The sequence below is a fragment of the Papio anubis genome, chromosome 4 (genome assembly GCF_008728515.1).
Source record: "Papio anubis isolate 15944 chromosome 4, Panubis1.0, whole genome shotgun sequence".
NCBI classification, from domain to species: domain Eukaryota; kingdom Metazoa; phylum Chordata; class Mammalia; order Primates; family Cercopithecidae; genus Papio; species Papio anubis.
Window position 1 is genome coordinate 86,812,419 of NC_044979.1, and position 25,417 is coordinate 86,837,835.

The 25,417-nt window shown below is 38.7% G+C and overlaps 1 protein-coding gene across 1 annotated transcript in view; it reads right to left on the reverse strand.

Annotated features, from left to right (window-relative positions):
• Nucleotides 1–1,102: 1,102 nt before the first annotated feature.
• ANKMY2 (ankyrin repeat and MYND domain containing 2) overlaps nucleotides 1,103–25,417 on the reverse strand; it is a 47,085-nt gene continuing 22,770 nt past the window's right edge. Inside the window, exons 5-10 of the mRNA XM_021935969.2 lie at nucleotides 17,974–18,134; nucleotides 12,732–12,946; nucleotides 11,814–11,949; nucleotides 6,377–6,505; nucleotides 3,707–3,836; nucleotides 1,103–2,272 (exon numbers count right to left, since the gene is read on the reverse strand). Coding sequence (XP_021791661.1) covers nucleotides 2,088–2,272; nucleotides 3,707–3,836; nucleotides 6,377–6,505; nucleotides 11,814–11,949; nucleotides 12,732–12,946; nucleotides 17,974–18,134 — 956 coding nt within the window. The 3' untranslated portion in view covers nucleotides 1,103–2,087. The remainder of the gene's footprint in view (nucleotides 2,273–3,706; nucleotides 3,837–6,376; nucleotides 6,506–11,813; nucleotides 11,950–12,731; nucleotides 12,947–17,973; nucleotides 18,135–25,417) is intronic.

Here is a 25,417-nt window from a genome sequence, read left to right on the forward strand (position 1 = left end):
CACAAACATTACAAAAAATCACGAAAATCCCGGAAACTCAGGTAAAAAGCATGTCAGTGGGAGAGGAATGACTGGGAGGGCTCCTTTACTACCTAAAGATAAATATTCATCAGTGTGTGTATAGATGAAGTACTTGGATGAATGATTTTATTTTTTTCCAAGGGAGGCTTGTCATGATTAACAAATTCAGTCTAAATTCACCTGCTGAATTCCTAACCAGTTAACCCTCAACATTGAATTTACTCAAAGTCATCCTAGAACCAGCATGGTACAGGGTCTGTGTGGTATAGGGTATATGTTAGGGCTAGGAAAAAAAATAGAGTGTAAGGAAGATAAAAATCCACAAGATAGGCTGGGTGCAGTGGCTCACGCCTGTATTCCCAGCATTTTGGGAAGCCAAGGCAGGTGGATCACCTGAGGTCAGGAGTTTGAGACTAGCCTGGCCAACATGGTGAAACCCCGTTTCCACTAAAAATACAAAAATGGCTGGGCGTGGTGGCTCATGCCTGTAATCCCAGCACTTTGGGAGGCCGAGGCGGGCGGATCACGAGGTCAGGAGATCGAGACCATCCTGGCTTACATGGTGAAACCCCGTCTCTATTAAAAATACAAAAAATTAGCTGGTGTGAACCTGGGAGGTGGAGCTTGCAGTGAGCCGAGATTGCGCCACTGCACTCCAGCCTAGGCAACAGAGTGAGACTCCGTCTCAAAAAAAAAAAAAAAAAGTACAAAAGTTAGCTGGGTGTGGTGGTAGGCACCTGTAATCCCAGCTACTCAGGAGGCTGAGGCAGAAGAGTCACTTGAACCTGAGAGGCGGAGGTCTCAGTGAGCTGAGATAGTGCCATTTCACTCCTGTGTGGGCGACAAGAGCCAAACTCTGTCTCAAAACAAAAACAAACAAACAAACAAAATCCACAAGATAGAATTTGATCAGCAAAGTGAGGTGAGAATTCTAGTCATTTTGTTCTGCCATTGTACATATTAAAATAATTGTTACTTTGCTGTTCTCCAATATTTGTCAAGTTCCCTATTATTTTTTAAGTTCTCTAATATTTCTGCAATATTTGCCACTCCCCAACAATAAATTATAAAACAAGATGAGTTGTTTATATTTGTAGGCACAATTTATTTTAAAATCCACACAAGAAACTTAGAAATGCAGCACTATCTTCAGACATCACATTCTAGCTCTGTTTAAATACTACATATGCTAAAAACTGACACCAGGACATTCTCTAATAGAGTTACAAATCAGTTTCTGGAAAGGAAGTGCTCCATGAAAAGCTTATAGCAAGATAACTCAGGCTTTCAGGTGGAGTATGGCACGTGAATTAGCCTTACAATAATTGTGTACATAGTATGTTTAGCCATTATTGAATCAAAAGTTTCGGGAAGTACCTTTTTTGCACATGCTGAGAGAACCGTCAATACACCTTTATTCCTGCTGAGGGATCTGCCATTCTGGAGGTACAAATACTGCAGATAGAATATCACCGCAGGACTATGTCAAGTTCAGAGTGTTCAGGATCATTTCTGTATAAAACTACAATTAGCTGAACTGTGGCAAAGGTCCTTGGACATGAAGCTTTTCTTCATTTCATTGCATCTTAATAAGTAGAACGCCACTACAGTAAATGCTGTTTATATGTATTTTATTCACATATAAGTTACGATTTTTCTAACTACCCATCTCTGTAGCTATCAATTTTTTCTTTCCTGAAAATCTCTCTTCCACATCTGTTCTGCTTGTCCCTTTGTTCCCTAAAGCCTATATTTTTTCTTTAAGGGGATCTATTTTCCTTTGAAACAACTGCTGGAAAGCCAGCCTCAGAAAGGGAATAGGAATGTTTTTCCTGTATTTTGAAACAAAAAATTTTCCATAGGATTATCTGTTCAATTATAGAACAGAAATCAATAGGAAATTAGGGCATGGTCAACAGGGGTTTCCTTGAAAACCTCTATTCTATGAAATGTGGAATCCTGCCATGGTGCCATGCAAGTATAACGAGGCGAGGACAATGCATTCCCATGAGTTTTCCAGCTTCTTGCAGGGTGAGGACCATCCCCACTGGCACTTGCTCTGGCTTTTACTCCTCCGACACCTGTGGCCCTGCAGGAGCATCCTGTAAGCCTTCCAACTCAGCTTCACTTTCAAGAGATTCTTTCTTTCCTTCCCTGGAATGTTCAGGATTGAAATCTTTTTGGGAGATACCCACTTCAGCCTCTGGTTGCTCTTCATTAACACAGTTAGAATTGACATCAAGTTTGCCATCTGATTAAAAAAAGAAGAAGTTGTTATTTTGTTCCGAACATGTGTCAGACACTCTTCTCAATGCTTTACATGTATTATTTAATCTTCATATCAACTACATGAGGTATATTATTATCTCTACTGTCATCGCTAACATTATTTTACAAATGAGAAAACTGAGAAGAGCGAGGTTTGGTAACTTGCTACAAGTTTCCTAGCTAGTGAAACAGCAGAACCAGCATTTGAACTCAGGCCTCTGGTTCCAAAGCCATCTCTAAATCAGGATTGTTGCTTGGGACCTGACAAAGCCTGTATTTGAATACAGCTTTTCTGTGAATTCGTTTGATGTCCTTGGAGAGGTAATTGCCTGCATGCAGTTGTTTCCCTTGTCTATAATATGTAGGTAATAAAGACTAGCCTCCATTGGTGAAGAATAAAAGTGTCTGTAATATTTAGAGCAGTGTTTGGCGCATGAATGATGCTTAACAAATGGGAGTGCCCATTCTACTGACAATCTTCTCCCTCAGTGGTGTGTTAGTAATGAACATTTGTTACTTTCTGTCCTTAGCACATAGAATAAAAAAGTCTGGTCAAGAAAACAAGAGAAGGCATGGCAGTCAGAAAGCCTGACTATTAAGGATAAATGGTTTAATTGTGTACAAATCATTTAATTCCACTGAGAGTATTTCTCAACCCAGTAGTAAAGGGGATATGGTTCCTTGAGAGGTGGAGGCAGAAATGCCTGGTATCAGAGTAACCGAGGCATCTTTTTCAAACTATATGCACTCCCCCAGAACATACGACATATTCTCTGGAATGAGGCATGAGGGTGGGGGCGGTTCTCCTCTCCAGTCTGATAATCACTGCTGAAGCAACTCACTATTTCTGATGAAAATGGGTCACAAAACCTCAAGAGGGATGGAGAAAAAAAATAATACAAAATTCACTGCTCCGACACTTGTAGACATTTTATCTGTATATTGATCTGCAATTTAATGAATGATTTATAAATGTACTCCGTAATTTCACCTATAGTTCTGAAATTTAATTAAGGAATTTAAAGGTTTCCACCCTTAGAATCTTCTGGTAGCCATTAGTGGAAATTTAATTAATTCTCTTATTCAAAGACTTTAAAATCCTTCATGAGCAGAATATAAGTTAATACCCATTAAGAATCCCATTGTTCCAGGGCAGTCACTTAAGCTAGAATGTGGAATATGAAATAAACTACATCCCTCAGAATGTAGTTAACGTCTCTGTTTTCCAGTGATGTCTAGGCTGACTATATCCCAAGAACTTAAAAAAGGGACACATTTAAATTTAAATGTGATTCTTTCATTGGTCACTCCTGAGCTCCTATGGCTTCCAGAGAAGACTCAGTTCCAGTGTGTTAAGATCACCTATTATCTCTCTCTCCACTAAGAAGCAGGGTGAACTCGGTTTTTATATACGTACGGTTTTCCTCTTGTTTCTTTTCTTTGGCAGCCTCCAATTGTTGCTTTTCGTAAATGTCCTTCAGATTCTTACAGATTTTCTTATGAGTAAACCAGTGTGTTTTCTGGCAGGCTTGATCACAATATATCACCTGAAAGCAACTGTTGGTTTATTTTCATTTCCAGAGCTCGGGTTGTAAGATTTCCCAACTATGACTAAGCTATAAAAATGTCATTTTCCATACTTTATTTTAAAACCGTAATATGTGGTTGATACAGTTTGGATGCTGTCCCCTCTAAATCTCATAGTGAATTGTGATCCCAAATGTTGGAGGTGGGGCCTAGTGGGAGGTGATAGGATCATGGGGGCGGTTTTCTCATGAACGGTTTAGCACCCTTCCCTTGGTGCTGTCCTCACAATACTGAGTGAGTTCTCACAACATTTGGTTGTTCAAAAGCATGTGGCAACTCCCCCACCTCCTCTTGCTCTAGCTCCTGCCATGTGACATGCCTGCTCCCCCTTCACCTTCCACCAGAATTGAAGGCTTCCTGAGACCTCACCAGAAGCTGAGCAGATGCCCATGCCATGCTTCCTGTACACCTCCAGAACCGTGAGCCCATTAAACCTCTTTTCTTTATAAATGTAATTTCTTTAGAAATATAAAAGAAACCCAGTCTCAAGTATTTCTTTATGCAATGTAAGAACAGCCTAACACAGTATCTGTGTATTCATTTAGATTTATAGTGTGTAGCTTTACTTTAGAACAATAATGAATATATAACAGTCTACCAAAGACTTTAGCAAATAGCTTATTATGAACCCGCCATGTGCCAGAATTGCTACAGCACAATGACAAGGAAGATAGAGTTGTTGTCCCAAAGGTAGCTAGGGTCAAGAAAAAGAAAGATACGGAAGAAGGGAGAGAGGCAGGCACCTAAATACATAATTTTAAAACATAGTACAGGATGTAAGTGATGGAGACATAGAGGAAGCAGCAACTCACTCTAGCTGTGGTGAGTCAAGGTAGACAGAAAAATGGGAAAGAAGAATTCCGACTGGAGAAAATATCTAGTACAAAAATGCAGGAACAGGGAAGTAAATGCTATGTTCAAAAACAGCAAGAAGTTTTTGTAAATGGCCTTATATTTTTGCAAGTAGGGGTGGAAAGGAGATGGGAATGAATGTTATTAAACACTTATTATATGCCAAGCACTGTGCTAGGCCCTTATACATATATTGTATTATTGACCCCAATGCTTCATTCATCCTTGCATTCATACACTTTCTCATATGATTTCCAAGTTCTCTGCACTGAAAGGAGGAGACTTGACTTCATATTGGGCCATGTGATTTGTTATGGCCAATAGCATGACACAACATAGCAATTTCGCCGGGCGTGGTGGCTCAAGCCTGTAATCCCAGCACTTTGGGAGGCCGAGACGGGCAGATCACAAGGTCAGGAGATCGAGACCATCCTGGCTAACACGGTGAAACCCCGTCTCTACTAAAAAATACAAAAACCTAGCCGGGCGAGGTGGCGGGCGTCTGTAGTCCCAGCTACTCGGGAGGCTGAGGCAGGAGAATGGCGTGAACCCGGGAGGCGGAGCTTGCAGTGAGCTGAGATCCGGCCACTGCACTCCAGTCTGGGCAACAAAGCGAGACTCTGTCTCAACAAAAAAAAAAAAAAAAAAAAGAAAAAAAACATAGCAATTTCAAGGCTAGTCCTTGAGAGGCCTTCTGTGTTTCTACCTGCCCATATGTACCTTTGCTATTGCCAAGACAACATGCTCAGCCTAGCCTGCTAGTACAAGAAGCATGAGAGTCACATGGAGCACAACTGCCCCAGCTGAGAACAGCCAACCGTAACTGTGAGAGAAAGACTAAATGATTATTGTTTTAAGCACTGAGTTTCAGTGTGTTTTTATAAGCAGTAATAGTTAACAAATATGAATAGTTTGATTTAATTCTGGAATTTCATTTAATTCAGGAAACTCAGGTTCAGAGAAGTAAGTCATTAAACAAGATGAAGCTGAAGAAGTAGGTTACAGTAGATTATAATGGGTTTCATACAACATGCTGAAGAATTTCAACTTTAAAGTCAACAAGCAGTTGATGCTACCTATGGGATTAAGTGAATGTACAGACACATGCATGTGCTCAGTATCTGGATGTGAGAACACAATCAGATATGCCTTTTACAAAGTTAATTCTGGCAGAAGTGGGCAGTACAGCCCATAGGGATTAAAGACTGGCAACAGTCAGAAATTGTAGTTTTACAAGGATATGTTGATGAAGACACTGTCATTAAAGTCAACATCAGAAGAGTAAAGAATGTATATTTATGAACTGTCCTATTCTAGGTTTCATATCTGCACCAGCCTTGGTCTCCTTGCACCACAGATAATCTTTCTCTTATTTTCTCATATTCATTCATTCATATCCTTTCTTTTCATGAGGTGACCAACAAAGGGGCAAAGGAAGAGTGGCAGTGTAGCAGAAGACACAGTAAATAACTATACTGATCCTATCAATTCTCTTCCAAAACTACTTTTTAAGTATTAAATAAAATATTTTCATTGCTACAATTTATTAGAAAACTAATGTCCACTCTTACGGAATATTAAAACTCAATCATCAGCTTGGCTGCATCTAAACCAGAGGTCAATGAACTAAAAAGAACTCCATTCTTACCATTTTGCAAACTGAACATCTTTTACTTGCTCCCTTTTCTCCACAGGTCGTGCAAAATTCCACATCCACAAAACCCACCTGGCCAGTGATGGCTTGGGTAAGGACGGAGAATGCAGTGGGATCAGAACCCTAGAGTGGGCATGAAGAGGAGAAAAAACAAACTCTGAAATCACCATGGAAACACTGCAGAGGTATCAGCCCATGGACACTGCTGTCCTACAATATTGACACAAAAAGGAAGAAATCATTAAGGCTATAGATTACACAGGCTTTAAGACAAAATGACAAAAATCTTTTAGAATATACCATTTTCTGTACAAAACATATGAAAAGTCAGTCACAGGTCCAGATAATTAAAGAGAAAAATACACCCTTAATCTAGGATAAAAGTATTTTTCCAGTGAGGATAATTCAGTAAGCCCATAGCGATTCAGATTTAGGACAATGACTCCAGAGTGGAATTTTTTTTTCTGAGAACTGACATCCAGAAAATGTCCATATTCCTTGAAACAATTATAGGGCACATCAAAAATGTTTATCTTAATTCCAAAAAGTTTAGTGTAAGTATTTTAAAGGCAATATATTTAAACTCATTTACTTTATGTTGGCTTGTAGGTCAAATAAATTATCACCATTATAATTGGTATGTTCCAAATTGGTTAAGAAACACACACGCAACTGAATCAAACTATTAAGAAAAACAAATGTGCAAAACTTATTACTAGTGGGCAATGGAAAATTAAAACAGGTTGTTAAAAAACATTTATAATCTTTTTTTTTGAGATGGAGTCTCACTCTGTCACCTGGGCTGGAGGTGCAGTAGCTGGATTTCGACTCACTGCAACCTCCGTCTCCCAGGTTCAAGTGATTCTCCTGCCTCAGCCTTCTGAGCAGCTGGGACTGCAGGTGCCCGCCTACGCCCAGATAATTTTTTGTATTTTCAGTAGAAACGGGATTTCACCATGTTGGCCAGGCTGGTCTCGAACTCCTGACCTCATGATTCAACCACCTTGGCCTCCCAAAGTGCTGGGATTACAGGCATGAGCCACTGCGCCTGGTCTATATAGTTTTTTTACAAAGAAAATTATAAGGGGCTGGGAGCAGTGGCTCACGCCGGTAATCCCAGTACTTTGGGAGGCCAAGGCAGGCAGATCATTTGAGGTTAGGAGTTTGAGAGCAGCCTGACCAACTTGGTGAAGCCCTGACTCTACTGAAAATACAAAAATTAGCCAGGCATGGTGGCACGCCTGTAGTCCCAGCTACTTGGGAGTCTGAGGCAGAAGGATCACCTGAGCCCGGGAGGCAGAGGTTGCAGCGAGCCGAGATCATGCCACTGCACTCCAGCCTTGGTGACAGTGCAAGACCTTTTATTTAAAAAAAAAAAAAAAATTATAAGGGTAAGTATTTATCTGTCTGAGACGATGCTACTAAAACTTATTTAGCAAAAAATATTTACACAGTATCTATTTTTCTTACCTGTTCCTAACAGTTCTTTGTTCTGAGTTTTTCAAATTTCTTCATTTATTCCAAACCAGAATTTTGACACTTTATAATTTTCATTTTGAGTATTTGCTTTTTCTTCCTAAGAATATTTGTTTTATATTATCTTACCAATTGTACATAACAGAAATTTAAAAATATCACCCAGGAACAATGTCCTTCACTGTTCTGTATACTCAAGATAGTCAAAGAAAATATTCAAAGATTCAAGAAGCATTTTAAAAGTAGCACTCATTTTGGAACTGCCATGTTCTTCTTGAATACAAATAATAATGACTGGGTTTGCTTTCACATGAAAGTGCTATGAATTCTCTTTTGAAATAAAGATAGTATAATGAGGAAAAATTAGGTGAAATCAAGTTTCAGATATTAGATACTTCAGTTAATAATTCCATCAGGAATGAATGTCTATTTTAGTTGTCCTCAAATGCTGGACTGCATCAGAGAACCTGTTAAAAATGCAGATCCCTCCCACTGCCCCATACCTTGTAACTTAGAATTTCTAAGGATGTGGTCTAGGTACCTGCATTATTACCAATATTCCCAGGTAATTCTAAGACATACTAAAAGTTTGAGAATTACTGGTTCTTAATATTACACTGAATGTTTACAAATCTGTATCATTCTTTTGCCTCAAAAGTAGAGTACTGAATCGTGGAGCAGTCTGCCCCACAAATCAACAGAATATGATATATTCAACAGACATTACGACAATTACATTTTCATGTTCAAATTTCTTCACAAAACTGCTTGAGACATGTTCAAAATCTCCCACGAAATGGGACAGTTGTGGGAGTCATACCACACACTGACATTCTCACAGATGTAACTCAAGAGAAAACTGAAGAATATTTTGCTAGGAGCACACCTATTATGTGAACTATGGCTGACAAAGAAAAGTAACAGTGGTACAGATGAGTAACCATGTAGAATCTTTCTTGGTACTGGTGTTGTGACAATAAATCCCTTGTTATATAAAATCTTGTCATCTATTTTGTTAGAGAAGAATCTGCTTGGGTGTCAGAGCTCCTCCCATAGAAAGATACTCAGCCTAAAAACAAACAGGATGCTTTATTCAATGTATGCTATAAAATCACAGACATTTTAACTTCCAGAAGTTAAAATACATAGTGTCAATAGATAAAGCAAAATTATCTTTAACGGTATGATCTGCTATGATGCTGGAGCAATCTTTCTAAACTTAGCCATGCCTCACACTTCCTGCTGAGCCTTAAGACAGGCAGAAGCCAGAGTTCCACAGTAGGCAGAGGGAACCAAAAGCTGAGCAGAGGGCCCAGGCATTAGCACTGTCAGAAAACAACACAGTGAAGCTCACAGCAGCCAGCCCTGGGAACCATGGTATGCCGGGAAAAGGTGGGCATCACTTCAGAGGCTTAGAACTTGTAAACAATAGCTGTGATATGCACAATCACAAGCATTTGGGATCAAGTTTTCCAGAGAGTAGAACATAAAACTTCCAAGAACAAAAATTTTTAAAGAACAGTCTTTCCAAAATGCATGAAATACTATCCTAACTTTATTATAAACCTTTTCTTGATGACTCAGATCACTGGGGTAAACAATAATCATTATACTCTAGGCCAGGTATGGTGGTTCATGCCTGTAATCCCAGTGCTTTGGGAGGCCAAGGTGGGCAGATCACCTGAAGTCAGGAGTTCAAGACCAGCCTGGCCAACATGGTGAAACCCCGTCTTTACTAAAAATGCAAAAAAATTAGTCGGGCATGGTGGCGTGTGCCTGTAGTCCCAGCTACTCAGGAGGCTGAGACATGAGAATCGCTTGAACCTGGAAGGTTGAGGTTGTAATGAGCCGAGATCACGCCACTGCACTCTAGCCTGGTTAACAAGCAAGACTCCCCCTCAATAAATAAATAAATAAAAATAATAATTATACTCTATAAATTCTAATTACATTATTCTATTACATGGAGCTAAGATAACTTGTTGACCATGATACTGACCTGCCTTTTTTTTTTTTTTTTTTAAGAACTCTGGCTTGCTGTTTTAGTTTTTCTGTTTTTTCTCATGAAGGTAAAAGGTCAGCAACCATTTGTGAGTGCTGGAAATCCCACATAACAGGTACTGCTAGTTGCTTCTGTGATATCAATTCTCCCAGCTTCCTCACTAACAGAAGTGTAATTTTGTTCAAAGCAGCAGTGTTTAGAAAAGCCAAAAATACTTATTTCCCCAGACTCCTGTGTAGCTAAGGAAAGTCATGTGACACAGGCAGAGGGCTTCTGGGAGAGCTTATGTTTTCCAGATATGGACCCCTTTGCTCTTCCTGCCTGCCTGGGATAGGAATATGAGCTGGAGGAGGAACATTAAATGCCTCGTAACCATGAGGTCGTAAGTATGCGTATAAGAACCTACATAGCTAAGGAATATTGGAAGGGAAAGATGAGAAAGTGTTTGGGTCCCCAAACTATTTTTAAGTCACTATACCAGACCTAGTCTGCTACCTTTGGGCATCTATGTATATGTGAATACATAAACCCTTATCTATTTAATTCATGGTTGGTTGGGCTTTGATATGTGCTGCTAAGACACATTTGTAATTGACAAATCATAATTTGCTAACTTTATTCTTCCAAAAGCATAACCACTAAATAGCCAACTATGTTAAAAAGTATGAGTAAAGAAACCCTTGAAAGTAGGGGGAGCACACATGAATAAATCAATACATGAACTTTATGAGATGGTCTTGCCTGCTCAGGTCTTTCTTGTTTATTTTATGGTTCAGACTAGGTAAATTATTAATGTACAAAGGAGCATCTGGAGCCCACTTTGAGCCCTGATGTTCTACACTGAGGATGACATAACAACCCAGAGAGAAAGCATAGAGAAGGGAACCAGATTTGCCAGAGGGAGGGAGGAAGCCATGGGTGGGACTGGTCTTAGGATCAATTTCTTGCCTGATAGACAAAAGCTGATCAAGTTTTTGGTTGAAACGTATAAAAGCATGAATGGGTATAGATAGGGTAAACAAAAATGTATTCAAAATAGAAAAGGTGGCTGGGCGCAGTGGCTCATGCCTGTAATCCCAGCACTTTGGGAAACCGAGGTGGGTAGATCACCTGAGTCAGGAGTTTGAGACCAATCTGGTCAACGTGGTGAAACCCCATCTCTACTAAAAATACAAGAATTAGCTGGGTGTGGTGGCGCGCACCTATAGTCCCAGCTACTCAGGAGGCTGAGGCAGGAGAATCGCTTGAACCTGGGAGGCGGAGGTTGCAGTGAGCTGAGATTGTGCCACTGCACTCCAGCCTGGGCGACAGAAAGAGACTCTGTCTCAAAATAGAAAAGGCCAAATAAATTAAAATACATGACAAATGAATAGCAAGTAATTTAAATAACAGATAAAGTTAACAAAACGCACTTATATAGTGGGTAAGTATAAACAGGTTTTAGTATGGACATTTTCTAATCAGAGGCATTAAGGAGGATTATGGGAAGCTGGAGCATACTTTGAGATTGTTATCAGGAACCACAAGGAGCCTTCCCATGGCTTATCCCACTACATCCCCACTGCCTGGATACTATCACCCTAGGCAATCAATTCATACTTGCATCTAGTGTATGACTTTGTGCTGGTAATTCATATAGCTACAAGTGTAAGTGTGTACCTATATTACACAGTGGATGTATATAAAATGTAAGTTCCTACCCTAACTATCTACATTTCAACATAGGGACGTCCTGATTATTAAACTATGAACTATAATAAGGTAAGAAGAAGATCGTGAGATGGGAAATAAATCAACAGGGACAGGTTTGGCAGGCAAACCTATCTCCACCTTTGTTCCTAAAAATATTCTGAAATAATAAAAATAAATACTAAAGAGAACTTGCCTTTAACAATACAATATGTGGTAATTAGGTCTTACTGATAGAGTCAACTTAGGTAAGAGGAGCCTTACAATTTCAACAGGAGCAATGCTTCGAACCAGCTGCTGGAGGAGTGTAGCTTCGCAGTAAGGAAATTTTCTGATACTTTCTCTAATGATCTTTTCTTGATACACTGGAAAGCCATCAGAAGCTCGGCCTTTTAACAAGCTGAAAGATATTTTTTAAAGAGTAATTGGAGTTGAATCACTAAGCACTCTCTCCTAGCTGAACCCAACAGTTTTTAGTAGTATCTTCTGTTACTTAGGATTTCCTTTGTCTCTTCAAATCATGATGACGGGCTCAATTCAAATTGCTCTTCAACCTATATGTCACGCTAGGCCTTATAAGGTTTTCAGGCCCATTAAATGAATATGGAAAGGTGACTATCACCATAAAACACGTTAAACACTGTTATCAGATTAGCTAGTTACTTATTACCATGTCAGTTATTTGTACTAAGAATAAAAACTCTCATAGGGCCACACCCTTCAGACTTAGTTCCCTTTTTTAGGTAAGTATGCAAGAGAATTTGATCTCTGGTGGTCAGAGAACCAGCATAAAACACAGCTCTCCAAGGTACAGTAACAGAGACACCCTGGATGCCATTATAAATCCAGAGCTGCAACCTGGGGCATGAAATATGCTCAAATTTAGACTTGGGCCACTTTCTCACTGTGTGATCTTACACATGCTATTTAACCTCTCCAAACCTCAGACTCCTCATCTGTAAATCGCTGGTAACAACAAAAACATCACAGTAAAGAATACAGAACTGAATAATCACTCAATGTAAGTATAACATTATTGTCTGTTTGTCAAAGACTAAATGTGATTCCAACAACAGCAATTGCTGCCAAAATGTTTAATTTTGAAACCCATAATAATCAGGCTTCATATAAAAAAAAAATCCAGTTGAGTGTATTTTATAAACGACGTAGTAAAAAGAGTACCTTTTGATCAAGGTGTCCAGTTTATTCTCTCCATCTTTCAAGAAGTTAATGCATTTCTGAAAGATACAGCTTATGTAATGCATTTTCATAGCCAATACTTCATTCATGTCTCTTTGCTTCATACATTTCTCACAAATCAAATCCATCACTCTGTAGCATTTATTCAGGGCTGCTTCTTCTGTCAGCAGAGGATTCTCATTTACAAGCATCACGATCTAGAGGAAATCCCAGTGTACTCAGGTATTAAAGGAGAGACTTTTCCATGTACAAATTAGGTAGTCCATTTAGTTGATTTCAAAAGATTGCCAAAGAAAGCCTTCCTTAGGATCATGAAGTTATTATGCTATTTGTTAGAATGCAGATTACCCGGAACAAACATATAGAACAATATAGAATGATCGTAAAATAGTGGAATCTCTTAAACTCTGTATATCAAAGTTATAATGTGATCTGCCATCTACCTATGCCAGAGTGCCAGTATGCCACACAAGAGTACATGATTTTACAGTCTCTGTTAAGTGCGCTTTGACTAAAGATAAACATGGCAAATTTGAACATTTTACATAAAGAATCAAATCATTGAGCAATAACCACTTTTAGTTAACGTTACTCAGCTCTAGAATTTCATGGCTAGGAGAGCTACAATTCTCATTAATTCTTATTAAGCATAAGAAAATGAGATTTTTTCAGAATGAAGTCTAAAAATGAAATATGCTTTACTTTCCAATTAACTACATTTCTCTGCGGAAATTTTCCTGAAGATGCTTCCGATCATCTACGGTCATGAGAATAGGTCAAAGAGGAAGCCATAAATAACTTTAAGGGGGAAATATTAGAATGATCAAATCTTACACATTATGAGTACCACATTTCCTATGTACGCACAGATTAAGTGTAATTTAGTATAATAAGTCAAATTTAGTGTAATAAGGAGTATTTTTGTATTAGCATTGTTGTAGAGTAGATTATTTGAAGTGGGTCTGCACAGGACTGCTGTAAACATCCATGGTGGTATAATAGTAATGTAAACATGAATGTGAGTGTGGCAGGAGGCAGCCAAATGCCTAGGCAGATGGGGTGGGTCCTCGATGAAGCGCCATTTCCAAGCCAAAGACAGTTTAAAGCCTGAAAGGCAAGCTACAAATTAAATCCTCGAACTGGATTGAGAACTTGTCTTCCTGTTTGGCTCAATTTCTTCTGACTGATCCTTACCCTTCACCTATTTTACATACACCTACCCTTTCCTAACTGGTTTTCTACACTGTCGTGCCCACCACTGAGTGGTGTCTTCGCTTTAACCTTTTTCACATACTCACAAACCAATCAGCATGCACTCCCCATTCTGAGTCCATAAAAGGACCTGGACCCAGGCACACGGGGGACTTTCCCACCTTCGGGTAGGGGAACCACCTCCCTGCATCCCCTCTTTGCTGAGAGCTTTCCTTTCATTTAATAAATTCTACTCCACTCACTCTCCAGTGTCCACGTCTAATTCTTCCTGGTTGTAAGACAAGAACTCGGATCTAGCTGAACTGAGGAGCACAAAGACCACAATAAATGTAACAGGGTCACAACTGTATGCACAGAGCAGAGAGCCAGTCAGTACTTGCTAACCTACCTGTTACAGCTAAATCAATATCCCAGGGACTGTACATGTCAGGGAACAACAGGTAGAGTTTCCTGAATTAGTTTCTTTTCTTTAGGCATGAAAAAAGATCATCTATTAGTAAAGCCCATAGCTAGCCCTCTAATTAGAAATTTAACACAGATGAAATGTCCCTGTAAAATTAAATGATTTTCACTTTTTGACCTTATTAGATTTATATACAATCTAGTGTTTTACAAAAATCCAGCACTTAATAATAAGTTATTAGACTTAATGAAGCAAGTATAATCAGAATCCTTATTGGTAAATTTCTTGATAACTCTCTCTACCAAAACATACTTTGACAATTTATGGTAGAGAAGAAAAGACTCAGTAATCATCTGTTTATACTTCTGCTAATTGTAATCATTTAAAATTGTTTGATCAGTATTTTTATATGTGGCATTTATAATCAACTATAGAATCTTAAACTTACAAGTGAAATTCTTTCAAAAAATTTCAAACAGAACCCAGATTAATAATTTTTTGTTTGGAGACATTAAACCTTATCTATTTTTTAATACACAGCACAAATATACACCAAGAAAAATGACAAATAACCACATCATTAACATGAGCTTAATGAAACAATTACGTAGCTACACACAAAAGAATAATATTTGTACTTGTTTTCTTCCTTAATCTCTGCAGCATTATGAAGTAATATATTACAAAGGAAATCCTTTTTATTAATTAATGAGGAGGAGCATTTAATAAATATATTTCTATTGGCATTAAAAACTAGATAAATTTTTACCATTCAAAGGATTGCTACCTGAGAATATGTTCATGTAGTGGCATTTTGAATTCCTTTTAGTTTTTAAATCCCATTTTTAAAAACTGCTAAATCTACAATACCAGGCTTGAAAATCACAGTAATCAAAGACAGGATTGCTGTGTGCACATCTGCCTCCTGTCCACTCATAGACCCTGCTCTGCTGACATTTTTTCCTGTGATTTGGTTTTTCTCCTAGATAACCTTCATATTCTGGGCATCAGCACAATCTTCCAAGTCCCTTTTGAAAACAAATGCATCCTTATTGCTATGGCAGCCACTTAGCCTAGACACAAATATAGCTATGTTAGGTGCACTGTAATGAAATGTGAGGTGTGTACTGGGGAGAATTTCTGAGTTTGTTTTAAAAGCTGTTTGACATTATACAGTGGTTATTACTTTTTAAATAATACTCCATAGGAAAGGCCATGCTAGCTTAGAAAGGGGTAGAGCAATAAAAACAGGCCACAACAACAAAAGCAACTGGGTGGCTTTTATATCCAAAGGATGGATAAAAGAAAAGCTTTCGAGTGAATAGATCATTTAAACCTACAAAAAGCAAGGTCTGGGCTGGAGGAAGGTATATAATAGGATAGTCCCCTTTATACTCTAAAAAATATTATGTAGTCTATTTCAGACTATACACCTTTACAAATTATTGTCTGCATAAATATGCCCTCAATCTAATTTACTTAAAATATACACCTTCAAAGATAACTGAAAACAGAGTATTAATAATTCTTAGGACACTTAACCCTGAAAGACTGGGTTCCAAGTAAACATAAAAAAATATTCCAGAAGCCTGGCCAACATGGAGAAACCCCATCTCTACCCAAAATACAAAAATTAGCCAGGCATGACGGCAGGCACCTGTAATCCCAGTCACTCAGGAGGCTGAGGCAGGAGAATTGCTTTAACCCGGAAGGCAGAGGCTGCAGTGAGCCAAGATCTGCATCACTGTACTCCAGTCTGGGCGACAGAGCAAGACCCTATCTCAAAAAAAAAAAAAAAAAAATCCACAAACCCTTACTGCAATCTGAAGGGGTAGAAACCTAGATATGAAAGACAGTGAATCAGAAAAATACAGGGAACTTCTTCAAATCAATATAAGCCAGAATATCCTGTATTGCTCAGGCAGTGGAGGAACAAGGGTCTTACAGAACCACACACATTCTCTACATTGAGAAATACCGTCCCCTGACAGAAACCTGTCTCCCCATCCCAGCCAGCCCATGCCTGAGACAGCACCATGGAGAGGAGCCAATGCTTCTCTAGGGAGTTCTCTTTTCTCTAGGTGTGCTGGGAGGCAGAGAACCACTAACAAAGAAGAAAATATATATTTTTTAAAGGTTAAATTCTAAGCCCTCTGTAGTCTCCACTAAAAACATGAGTATGCAATTCACAGCTGAATTTGCCCACTTAGTATCACTAGTGTTGCCTCTGGCAGTTCTTCCAGAATATTAAGAAAAACTCTTGAGTTTTCTAAAATAAAAACAGCAGATTTCACTTTTCTGTCTGATGGGAAAGGTATCTACTAGTTTGTCATCTCTCTTAAGGACCTAGAAAATTAATTTGGGTGGAGGAACACACAATGAGTAAATTTGGTTTGTTTCTCAACCTTCAAATACTCAAGAAAGATGTACAGGGATGCATCAACAAAGCAATAAGATTATATACATTTTGGATCTTATATCTTTGAATGAGGGTCACTCTTCAACAGAGTTACTTATAAGAACTGTCCACTCATTTTCACGATGCTCAGCAGACTCCACAGATTCTTCTTTTGTAATAAACTTCTGGGAAAATCTATTTTCTACATGATAATAACTCCTTATGTTAAGGAAGAACCTTAACTTTTGACTCAACTTACTATCTTGCTCACTTAAACAGCTCTGAACTACTATCAAATCTTTACCCTGTGAGTAAAAGCATGTGACAGATACTGAAATTGAAATAGGACCTCATCACTGTAGCACACATGTAGCTGTGTAGTTTTCCATGATGATTATTGAGGAAATTATACTTGTTTAGCTGGATTTTTTTTTAAATTATGCTGTAAAAACAGTAAAAGCCCATATTTTTAAAATCTAGAAGACAATAGCACTGAAATATTTCAGAATAGCTCTTGAAATTTCCCAGTTAAGCCATTTGAACTTATGTGTTCATCTACGAAATTTGACAATCTGTTTGATTTGATGAATTACTGGAAAAACTATGTTATTTAAAGGCATCAAATAGCCACTTACCTTAAAAACGTGCCCATGATTACATTTCAGAATCTTTCTTAAAAAGGCAATTATTGTAACAGATGCTGTTAGTGCCCCACCTACATCCTTTTTACCAGGCCTGTATACCAGGCCTCAGAGGCTCTCAGGGTCAGCTACTATGGTCTTTTCTCCAGAAGACTGCCCTCATTGAAAGGGAGCCACCTCACTTGGTACTATTTGGGAGGCTGTCCTTTCCCTCTGGAGACAGGCCCCATCCAACAACAGACTGATGAATACAAAAGCTGGACTCCCTTGCTTCTCTGGAGCCACTCACACTCCAGAGCTCCCGGTGGGATGAGGTGGAAGCTAGGCTTCAGCGAACCCATCTCTTTGCGTGGCTTTTCCTGATGCTTTAGTTTGTTTCTCTCTCGCTCACTCACTTCCAGGTTTCAACAGAGAGTGCTCCTTCAATAAATCAACAGGCCAAAAGAGCCCACTGCAAGCTCTACATCTACAAAACCCAACCCAAGACAATTATGATCCTGTATAATAAAAGCAGTTTAAGCTCTGAAGCAATATTTACATAAAAAGCAAATACAGTAGACAGCACACTACCTTGACAGGATGAAGATTCGTTGTGGTGATGATTTTGTGCAGTGGGCCTGCCAACTTTGGGGGCAGTTTTGGCTCTTTATCCAGTCCCTGGGGCTTAGTGTAATAATCCAGTCTCTCTCGAGGAAAGAAATTGTTGATTATGGTCACACAATCATGTTGACCTTTTCATAGAAAAATAGAAAAGTTGTGTTTTAGTATTAAAAATAACACATCTGGATTTTAAAATTAATTATGTTGCCATTTTTGTGATGTAAACATGCAGCAATATCTTTATTTTTCAGGAAAGGAGAGTAGAGGAGGAGGACAGGTAAAATATTTTAGAGAACATTTATAAACATTCCTTGTAAAGTTGATAAACAATCTTTGAAAGACACAGAATCCAAAATACATATGAAGATTATGTGGATTACAAAAGAAAGCACTGTTCAACTTGTAAGAGACCCTAAGTATTTCATAAGTTGCTTGTAAGTTAAATGTCTCCTCTTCTCAGCCTACACAAATGATGCTCATGTTTCCCTAATCACATCCGGTTGTATTTACACAAAATTTAAATTTACTCCATATAAAGTATTGTTCTTATTATAATGATAATATTAAACTGAAACCCTCTCCCCCTTACCCACTACCCCCCGAATTTGAGAAAAGCTTGCCGTCTTTGTGAAATGTAGAGAAAAGGCTTTTGCTTCCATAAGCTTGGAATCCATATCGTGGCTTTGCACAGAATTCCAAGCCACTTCTCTAAGGCATCTCTAATTAAAAATGGTTCTACGAAAGCAAACTCTTCCCCGGGGAAGCTGCTGGCCTGCAAGTGTGCTCCTGTGGCCCCTCGTCCCTAGCTCCCTCTCCACTACCTCTCTGTAGCAAAGCAGTGGCCACTCTGGGCAAGCAGGCAGAACCCACAGGGCACACAGGAGGGCGCAGGCTCTGCCTGGATCTCCGGAGGAGAGACTTCTTCCTCCATTCTGACCGATGAGGGCTGGGGGACCAGCGGAGGCGTGCCTGGGCAGAGTGTGCAGACGCCATGGTCCCTGCTCCCGGAAAGTGGTCCCCCTGGGGCAGTCTGCGTGGCCCCTGCCTGCTTGTGCTTGGTCCTGGGAGTGTCTGCTTGATCCTGCTGACAACAGGTGACCTGCGTGGGGACAGCACTGTGGGCCGCCTGGACCCTGGTGCTTGAGGCTGGCAGAGGGCTCTGCTTGTCCCTGAAAGTTCCTGGAAGAACCCGGGAGTGGCGGGCTTCATCCTTGTGCCTCAGCTGGTTTGCTGACCAAACCAGCTTAATGTCTCAATGAAATGGTTGAACACTTTCGATGAGATATTTTAGAACATTTTTTTTTTTTTTTAAATGGGAACAGCTATCTTTTTATTGCAGCTGGATATAAGATTTTGTTTTAAGGAAGCATATGCAGTTTGTCTTCATCTTCTCTGGTTTCTTCATACACAGATGTAAATTTCCACACAGTTACCTGGGTTGATTTTGATGCGGTGTTCATAACCCATTTGCATCAGATTTGCTTGGTTGAATGTCATTTTTCTCTCTTCTTAAAGATTCTGGAAGGACGGGTTATCATTTTCTAAACTAACTAATTAATGTCTTAATTGAGACATTAAACTTTCTTCTTCCACTGATCCAGGACCCTATCAGCTTTACCTGACTGCCTGGGAGGTACAGAACAAAGTACCTATGGGGATCCAGCAATTCTGAAGATTATGCAATGCCTCCAACAGAGGGCTTCTTGGGTTGGAAGTGTATGGATAACATTTACCCTAACAATAACCACTATAACTACAGCTAATAAGAGCATTTAAGTTAAGCAGATTCAATTATAATATATAAATAGACTTTCAAGAACCGCAGAGAGATTTAAATTTTAAAAATTAACAGGCAAACTGAAAGAGGCGATCCTGGTGACTATTGAGAACTAAATTAGTAACACAGAGGATCAAGGCCAGTCATGGTGGCTCATGCCTATAATCCCAGCACTCTGGGAGGCTGAGGCAAGAGGACTGCTTAAGCCTGGGAGGTGCAGACCACCCTCGGTAACATAGCACAACCCCTTATTTACAAATAATTTAAAAAATTAGCTGGGTACAGTTGTACGTGCCTGTCGTCCCAGCTACTTGGGAGACTGAGGCAGGAGGATTGCTTGGGGCCAGGAGTTGGAGACTGCAGTGAGGGTGTTTTTTTTTTTGTTTTTTTTTTGTTTTTTTTTTGGTGAGAGAGTCTAGCTCTGTCGCCCAGGCTAGAGTGCAGTGGTGTGATCTTGGCTCATGGCTCACTGCAACCTCTGCCTCCTAGGTTCAAGCAATTCTCCTGCCTCAGCTTCCCAAGTAGCTAAGACTACAGGTGTGTACCACCACACCCAGCTAATCTATTTTGTATTTTCAGATGGGGTTTCACCATGTTGGCCAGGCTGGTCTCAAACTCCTGACCTCAGGTGATCTGCCTGCCTTAGCCTCCCAAAGTGCTGGGATTACAGGCGTGAGCCACCATGCCCAGTCAAAGCTGCAGTGAGTTTTGATCACACCACTGCATTCAAGCCTGGGTAAGAGACATCCTGTCTCAACAAAATAAACAAACTAAAAAGATCGAGTGGATGAAATATCTCAAAACAGAAAAATTCACAGCTCTTGCAAGAGATGAAAGAGCTAAAGAACAAATCCACGAAATCTAATAGTGAAAATTAACAGAAATCTCAAAGGAAAAAAAGGAATAGATGGAGAATTAAACAAATGATAAAAGAAAACCTCCCTGATTTGAAAAGAGAAATTAATAGTGATCACAATACCATTTTTGGTACTCCGTGCTTTTATTAAGTACCAGAACACCCAATTTCTTTCTTTTTGGGAGGATTGGGGGAGGTGGGTATTTCTTTTATTTCTTTCCCCAGTATATACGTCTTAAGAAGTCAAACAGTAGCAATCTATATTAAAAATGTGAAAAGAGCCAAGGTGCTCCGTTTAGAAAATGAACACCTCTCCCAGAATCTTCAAGAGAGAAAAATGACATTCAACCAAGCAAATCTAATGCAAGTGGATTATGAACACAGCATCAAAATCAACCCAAGTAACTGTGAGGAAATTTACAACTGTATATGAAGAAACCAGAGAAGATGAAGACAAACTGCATATGCTTCCTTAAAACAAAATCTATATCCAGCTTCAATAAAAAGATAGGTGTTCCCACCAAAAAAAAAAAAAAAAAAAAAAAAAAATTCTAAAGTAGCTCATTAAAAGTACTGAACCGGACATAGGAAGACCTGAAGATAAAGTAGTCAGAGAAAAATATGGAATTAGCTTACAACTATATCTTCTTGTCAGTCCTCCAATTAGTACAGTCAGGGATTTCTTAATTATACCTTTTTTTTTTTTTTTTTTTTGAGACGGAGTTTTGCTCTTGTTGCCCAGGCTAGAGTGCAATGGCGCGATCTCGGCTCACGGCAACCTCCGCCTCCTAGACTCAAGCAATACTCCTGCCTCAGACTCCTGAGTAGCTGGGATTATAGGCATGAGCCACCACGCCCAGCTAATTTTGTATTTTGTAGTAGAGGCGGGGTTTCTCCATGTTGATCAGGGTAGTCTTTAACTCCCGACCTCAGGTGATCCGCCCGCCTCGGCCTCCGAAAGTGCTGGGATTACAGGCGTGAGCCACTGCGCCCAGCCTAATTATACCTTTTTAAAGAGAAAAAATAATATTACTTTACCTTTTTTCCCAGATTAAGCTTTTTTATTTTAGGTAGTGCTTATTTTGATATTTTCATTAATCTGCTAATAACATATTTGAATAATATGTTTAAAGTTTATCTTTGTAAATACTTAATCGTTTAAGTTTAAATTTTTGTAATTGAAATTCTTAAATATTTTACTGGTTTTAAATTTATAAATTCTGAATATACATAAATAAAATAATACTATTAATATAGAAAATAAATGCTGCGGGTGGAAAAGCCAGTACATCATGTTGCTCCCATATTACAATCACTAGATTTGAGTCCTCTAGACTTACAGGGCTCACTGAGTGTGATTCATAGGAACACACACATACAACAAGACTTATCCTATTCAAATTTTTTATTTTCAAGGATAAGCTGAAAATCAAACGCTCTTCCAGAATGAGAAATGTAAAGTTTACAATGGAAAGTAAGTTGAATTCTCATTTGCAAAACCAGAACTTAGAAAACTGTAGAATAACTTCTATATGTCTCAGAGAAAAGAACTGTGATATGAGTCAGAAAGCTAGGCAAAATATGACTCACATTTCAGAGAGAAAGGTATTAATAGTTTTGTCATGATGGGTTTCAAAGAATATACAACCTACGTAACCCATTTGAAAAGGTCTATAACCAAAATCTAAATGAGAACAGAGATCTAAAGACAAAAATGGAGACAAAGGGGAGGAGAGAGAGGACAGTAAGAGAGGGAGTTCATATGAGTGGGTGAAGATAGATGACAGGCAAATCATACAGCTGGTGGTGTGGATTACTGAAAGAGAAGCAACACCCTGTCAACGACACTCTCACTACAGCTGGTACTAAAAATACTAGACTCTCTCAGCAAAGTCCACAGCTACAGGTATGATGGCACAGGTTTTGAGGAAGTATCAGAGGAGGCAGAAAGGAAAGACCTGTGGCCTGACAAGGCAAAAACAGAGAATGTGGAGAAATAAATGAAGTATAAGGATTTCATCTTATAAGGTTGCTAAATGGGTAAATACGGGGCCTTGGGGATGGGGGATGTGGTACTGTACAGTTTTGACCGGCCAATCACTTTAAGGAAATACATGTGTGCACACGCGTGCACCCACACACACACACACGCGCGTGCACAATGTCAAGTAAAATAAGGAGTAAAAATGAGGTCAAAGAGGAGGAATGCAACCACATATATCAGTAATTACATTAAATATACATAAGCTAAATACCTGTTAGGAGAGGGAAACTATCATTTTGGGTTATAAAACAGAACCCATCTATACATTTGTAAGTTATACTATTTAAATGAAATGATAAAGATTGAAAATAACAGATGAGCAAACAGCTTATTGACAAAAAAAGGAATTAGGAATAGCTGTAATATCAGTAAAAGTAGAACTAAAAGAATTCAACAAGAAAAAGAGTGACATGATACAATGATAAAACCAATAGCAATATCAAATTAAAAGTGAAAAGCTAAAAATATTTTCATTAAAAACAGGAAAAAGACATGTCAATTATCACTATTACTTTTTCTAACTTTGAAGCCCAAAGCAAATTCAAATAGAAAACAAGATAAAATTTAATAGCTAGAAAATCCATTAAACTGTAATAAAAATAAGAAAAAAATACAGAAATCAATAACTTTTCTCTTTATTATCCATAACCAGCTGGAAGGGATTGAGTGTGGAGGTGGTAGTGCAAATTCTTACCATATGAACAGTAACCACAAATTACTAAGAAATAAATTCTGAAAGAAAGGATTGAGATGAAGGAACCTATTAAATATTATCGAAAGACCAAAAGTCAGTCCCCTCCCCTAAAAGAAACGTAAAGGCATACTGTGTAACTGGATGGAAAGTCCTAGCATCATACAAATGTTAATTCTCTGCAAATAATTATATAATCATTTAGTAAAAGATAATTTAACTTACCACAAATGTGGTATTTCAATTCAGTAGGATAATGTTAGCTGGTGTAATAAATGGTACCATCACAATTAGCTATATATCTGGGGAGAAATGAACTCTAAACAAATTCTAGAGGTACCAAAAAAATCATAAAAAATAACTGAAGGATATTTAGGAGAATACTTATATAACTTCTGGTCAAGAGGCCCACTTTTAGCAAAACAAGAAACACAGAAGCTATAAAAGAAAAAATATGACCACTTAAAAGTAAATTTCCTGATGGGCACAGTGGTTCATGCCTGTAATCCTAGGACTTTGGGAAGGACCTGAGGTCAGGCGTTCGAGACCAGCCTGGCCAACATGGCGAAACCCCAGCTCTATGAAAAATACAAAAATTAGCTGGGTGTGGTGGCACATACCTATAGTCCCAGCTACATGGGAGGCTGAGGCAGGAGAATCGCTTGAACCCAGGAGGTGGAGGTTGCAGTGAGCTGAGATTACACCACTGCACTTCAGCCTGGGTGACAGAGTGAGACTCCATCTCAAAAAAAAAAAATTAATTAAATAAATAAATAAATAAATAAATTTCCTATGGCAAAGGTCTCCATAAAGTTAAAAAAGAAGAAGAAAGAAGGAAGAAGAAGAAGAGGAGGAAGAGGAGGAGGAAGAGGAAAAGGAATAAAAAGAAGGAGGGGGAGGAGGAGGAGTAGGACTGGCATAAAATATTTGAAACACATTTGTTAGATAATGGATTTGTATGCATAAAGCTCCTCAAAGCAATAACAAAGGGCATCCCCCCACAAAAAAATGAAAAAAAAGTATAAGTGGGTAATCCACAAAAGTGAAAATACAAACTACCAACAACAGAAGTGCTTAATTTCATGAATAATGAGGGGAAAGTACGTACCATCTTTTTAACTATCAGACTGGAAAAAATGAAAGAATGATAATACCCAGCTCTGGTGAGGACATTACTGTGAATTACTATGCCCTTTTGGAAAGGAATCTAGACTTACATTAAAATTAAAACTCTAGGCCGGGCATGGTGGCTATAATCCCAGCACTTTGGGAGGCCAAGGTAGGCAGATCACGAGGTCAGGAGTTCGAGACCAGCCTGACCACATGGTGAAACCCTGTCTCTACTAAAAATACAAAAAAAAATTAGCTAGGTGTGGTGGCGCATGCCTGTAATTCCAGCTAGTTGGGAGGCTGAGGCAGGAGAATCACTTGAACCTGGGAGGCCGAGGTTGCAGTGAGCCGAGGTTGCGCCACCACACTCCAGCATGGGCGACAGGGCAAGACTCTGTCTCAAAAATAAATAAATAAGTAAATAAGTAAATAAATAAAAAAATAAAAAGTCTATATCCTCTGTCTCAGCAATTTTACTTCTAGGAAATACTTTAGAGATACTAAAGTTCTAACATGTAAAAAATATTCAAACACTAACTTATAAAAAATAGAAAATCAAGGATGATTATTACCTTATTTGTGGAAAAGTGGTTAAAAACCTGTAAAATTGGTCAATAAGGGAGAGCTTACTGAACTGTGGAACATCTGTATCATGGAATATCACGTAGCTGTTGAAGGAAATGAATTATGCCTACTGAGATGGGAGGAACTTCCATGATATATTACTAAGTGAAGAAAACAAGTTACAAGGAATATCTGCTGTGTGATGGATGGCATTGTAAAAAAATGACAAAAATCTTATGTATGTATGTACACATGTATACATACTGATCCACTTGAAGGAAACAAAAAGGGGAGAATGAGCTTTTTTAAAGGCTAATTATTTGGAAAATACAGTAACAACTGGAAGGGTGCAATGTAATTTTCTGTCTGTGA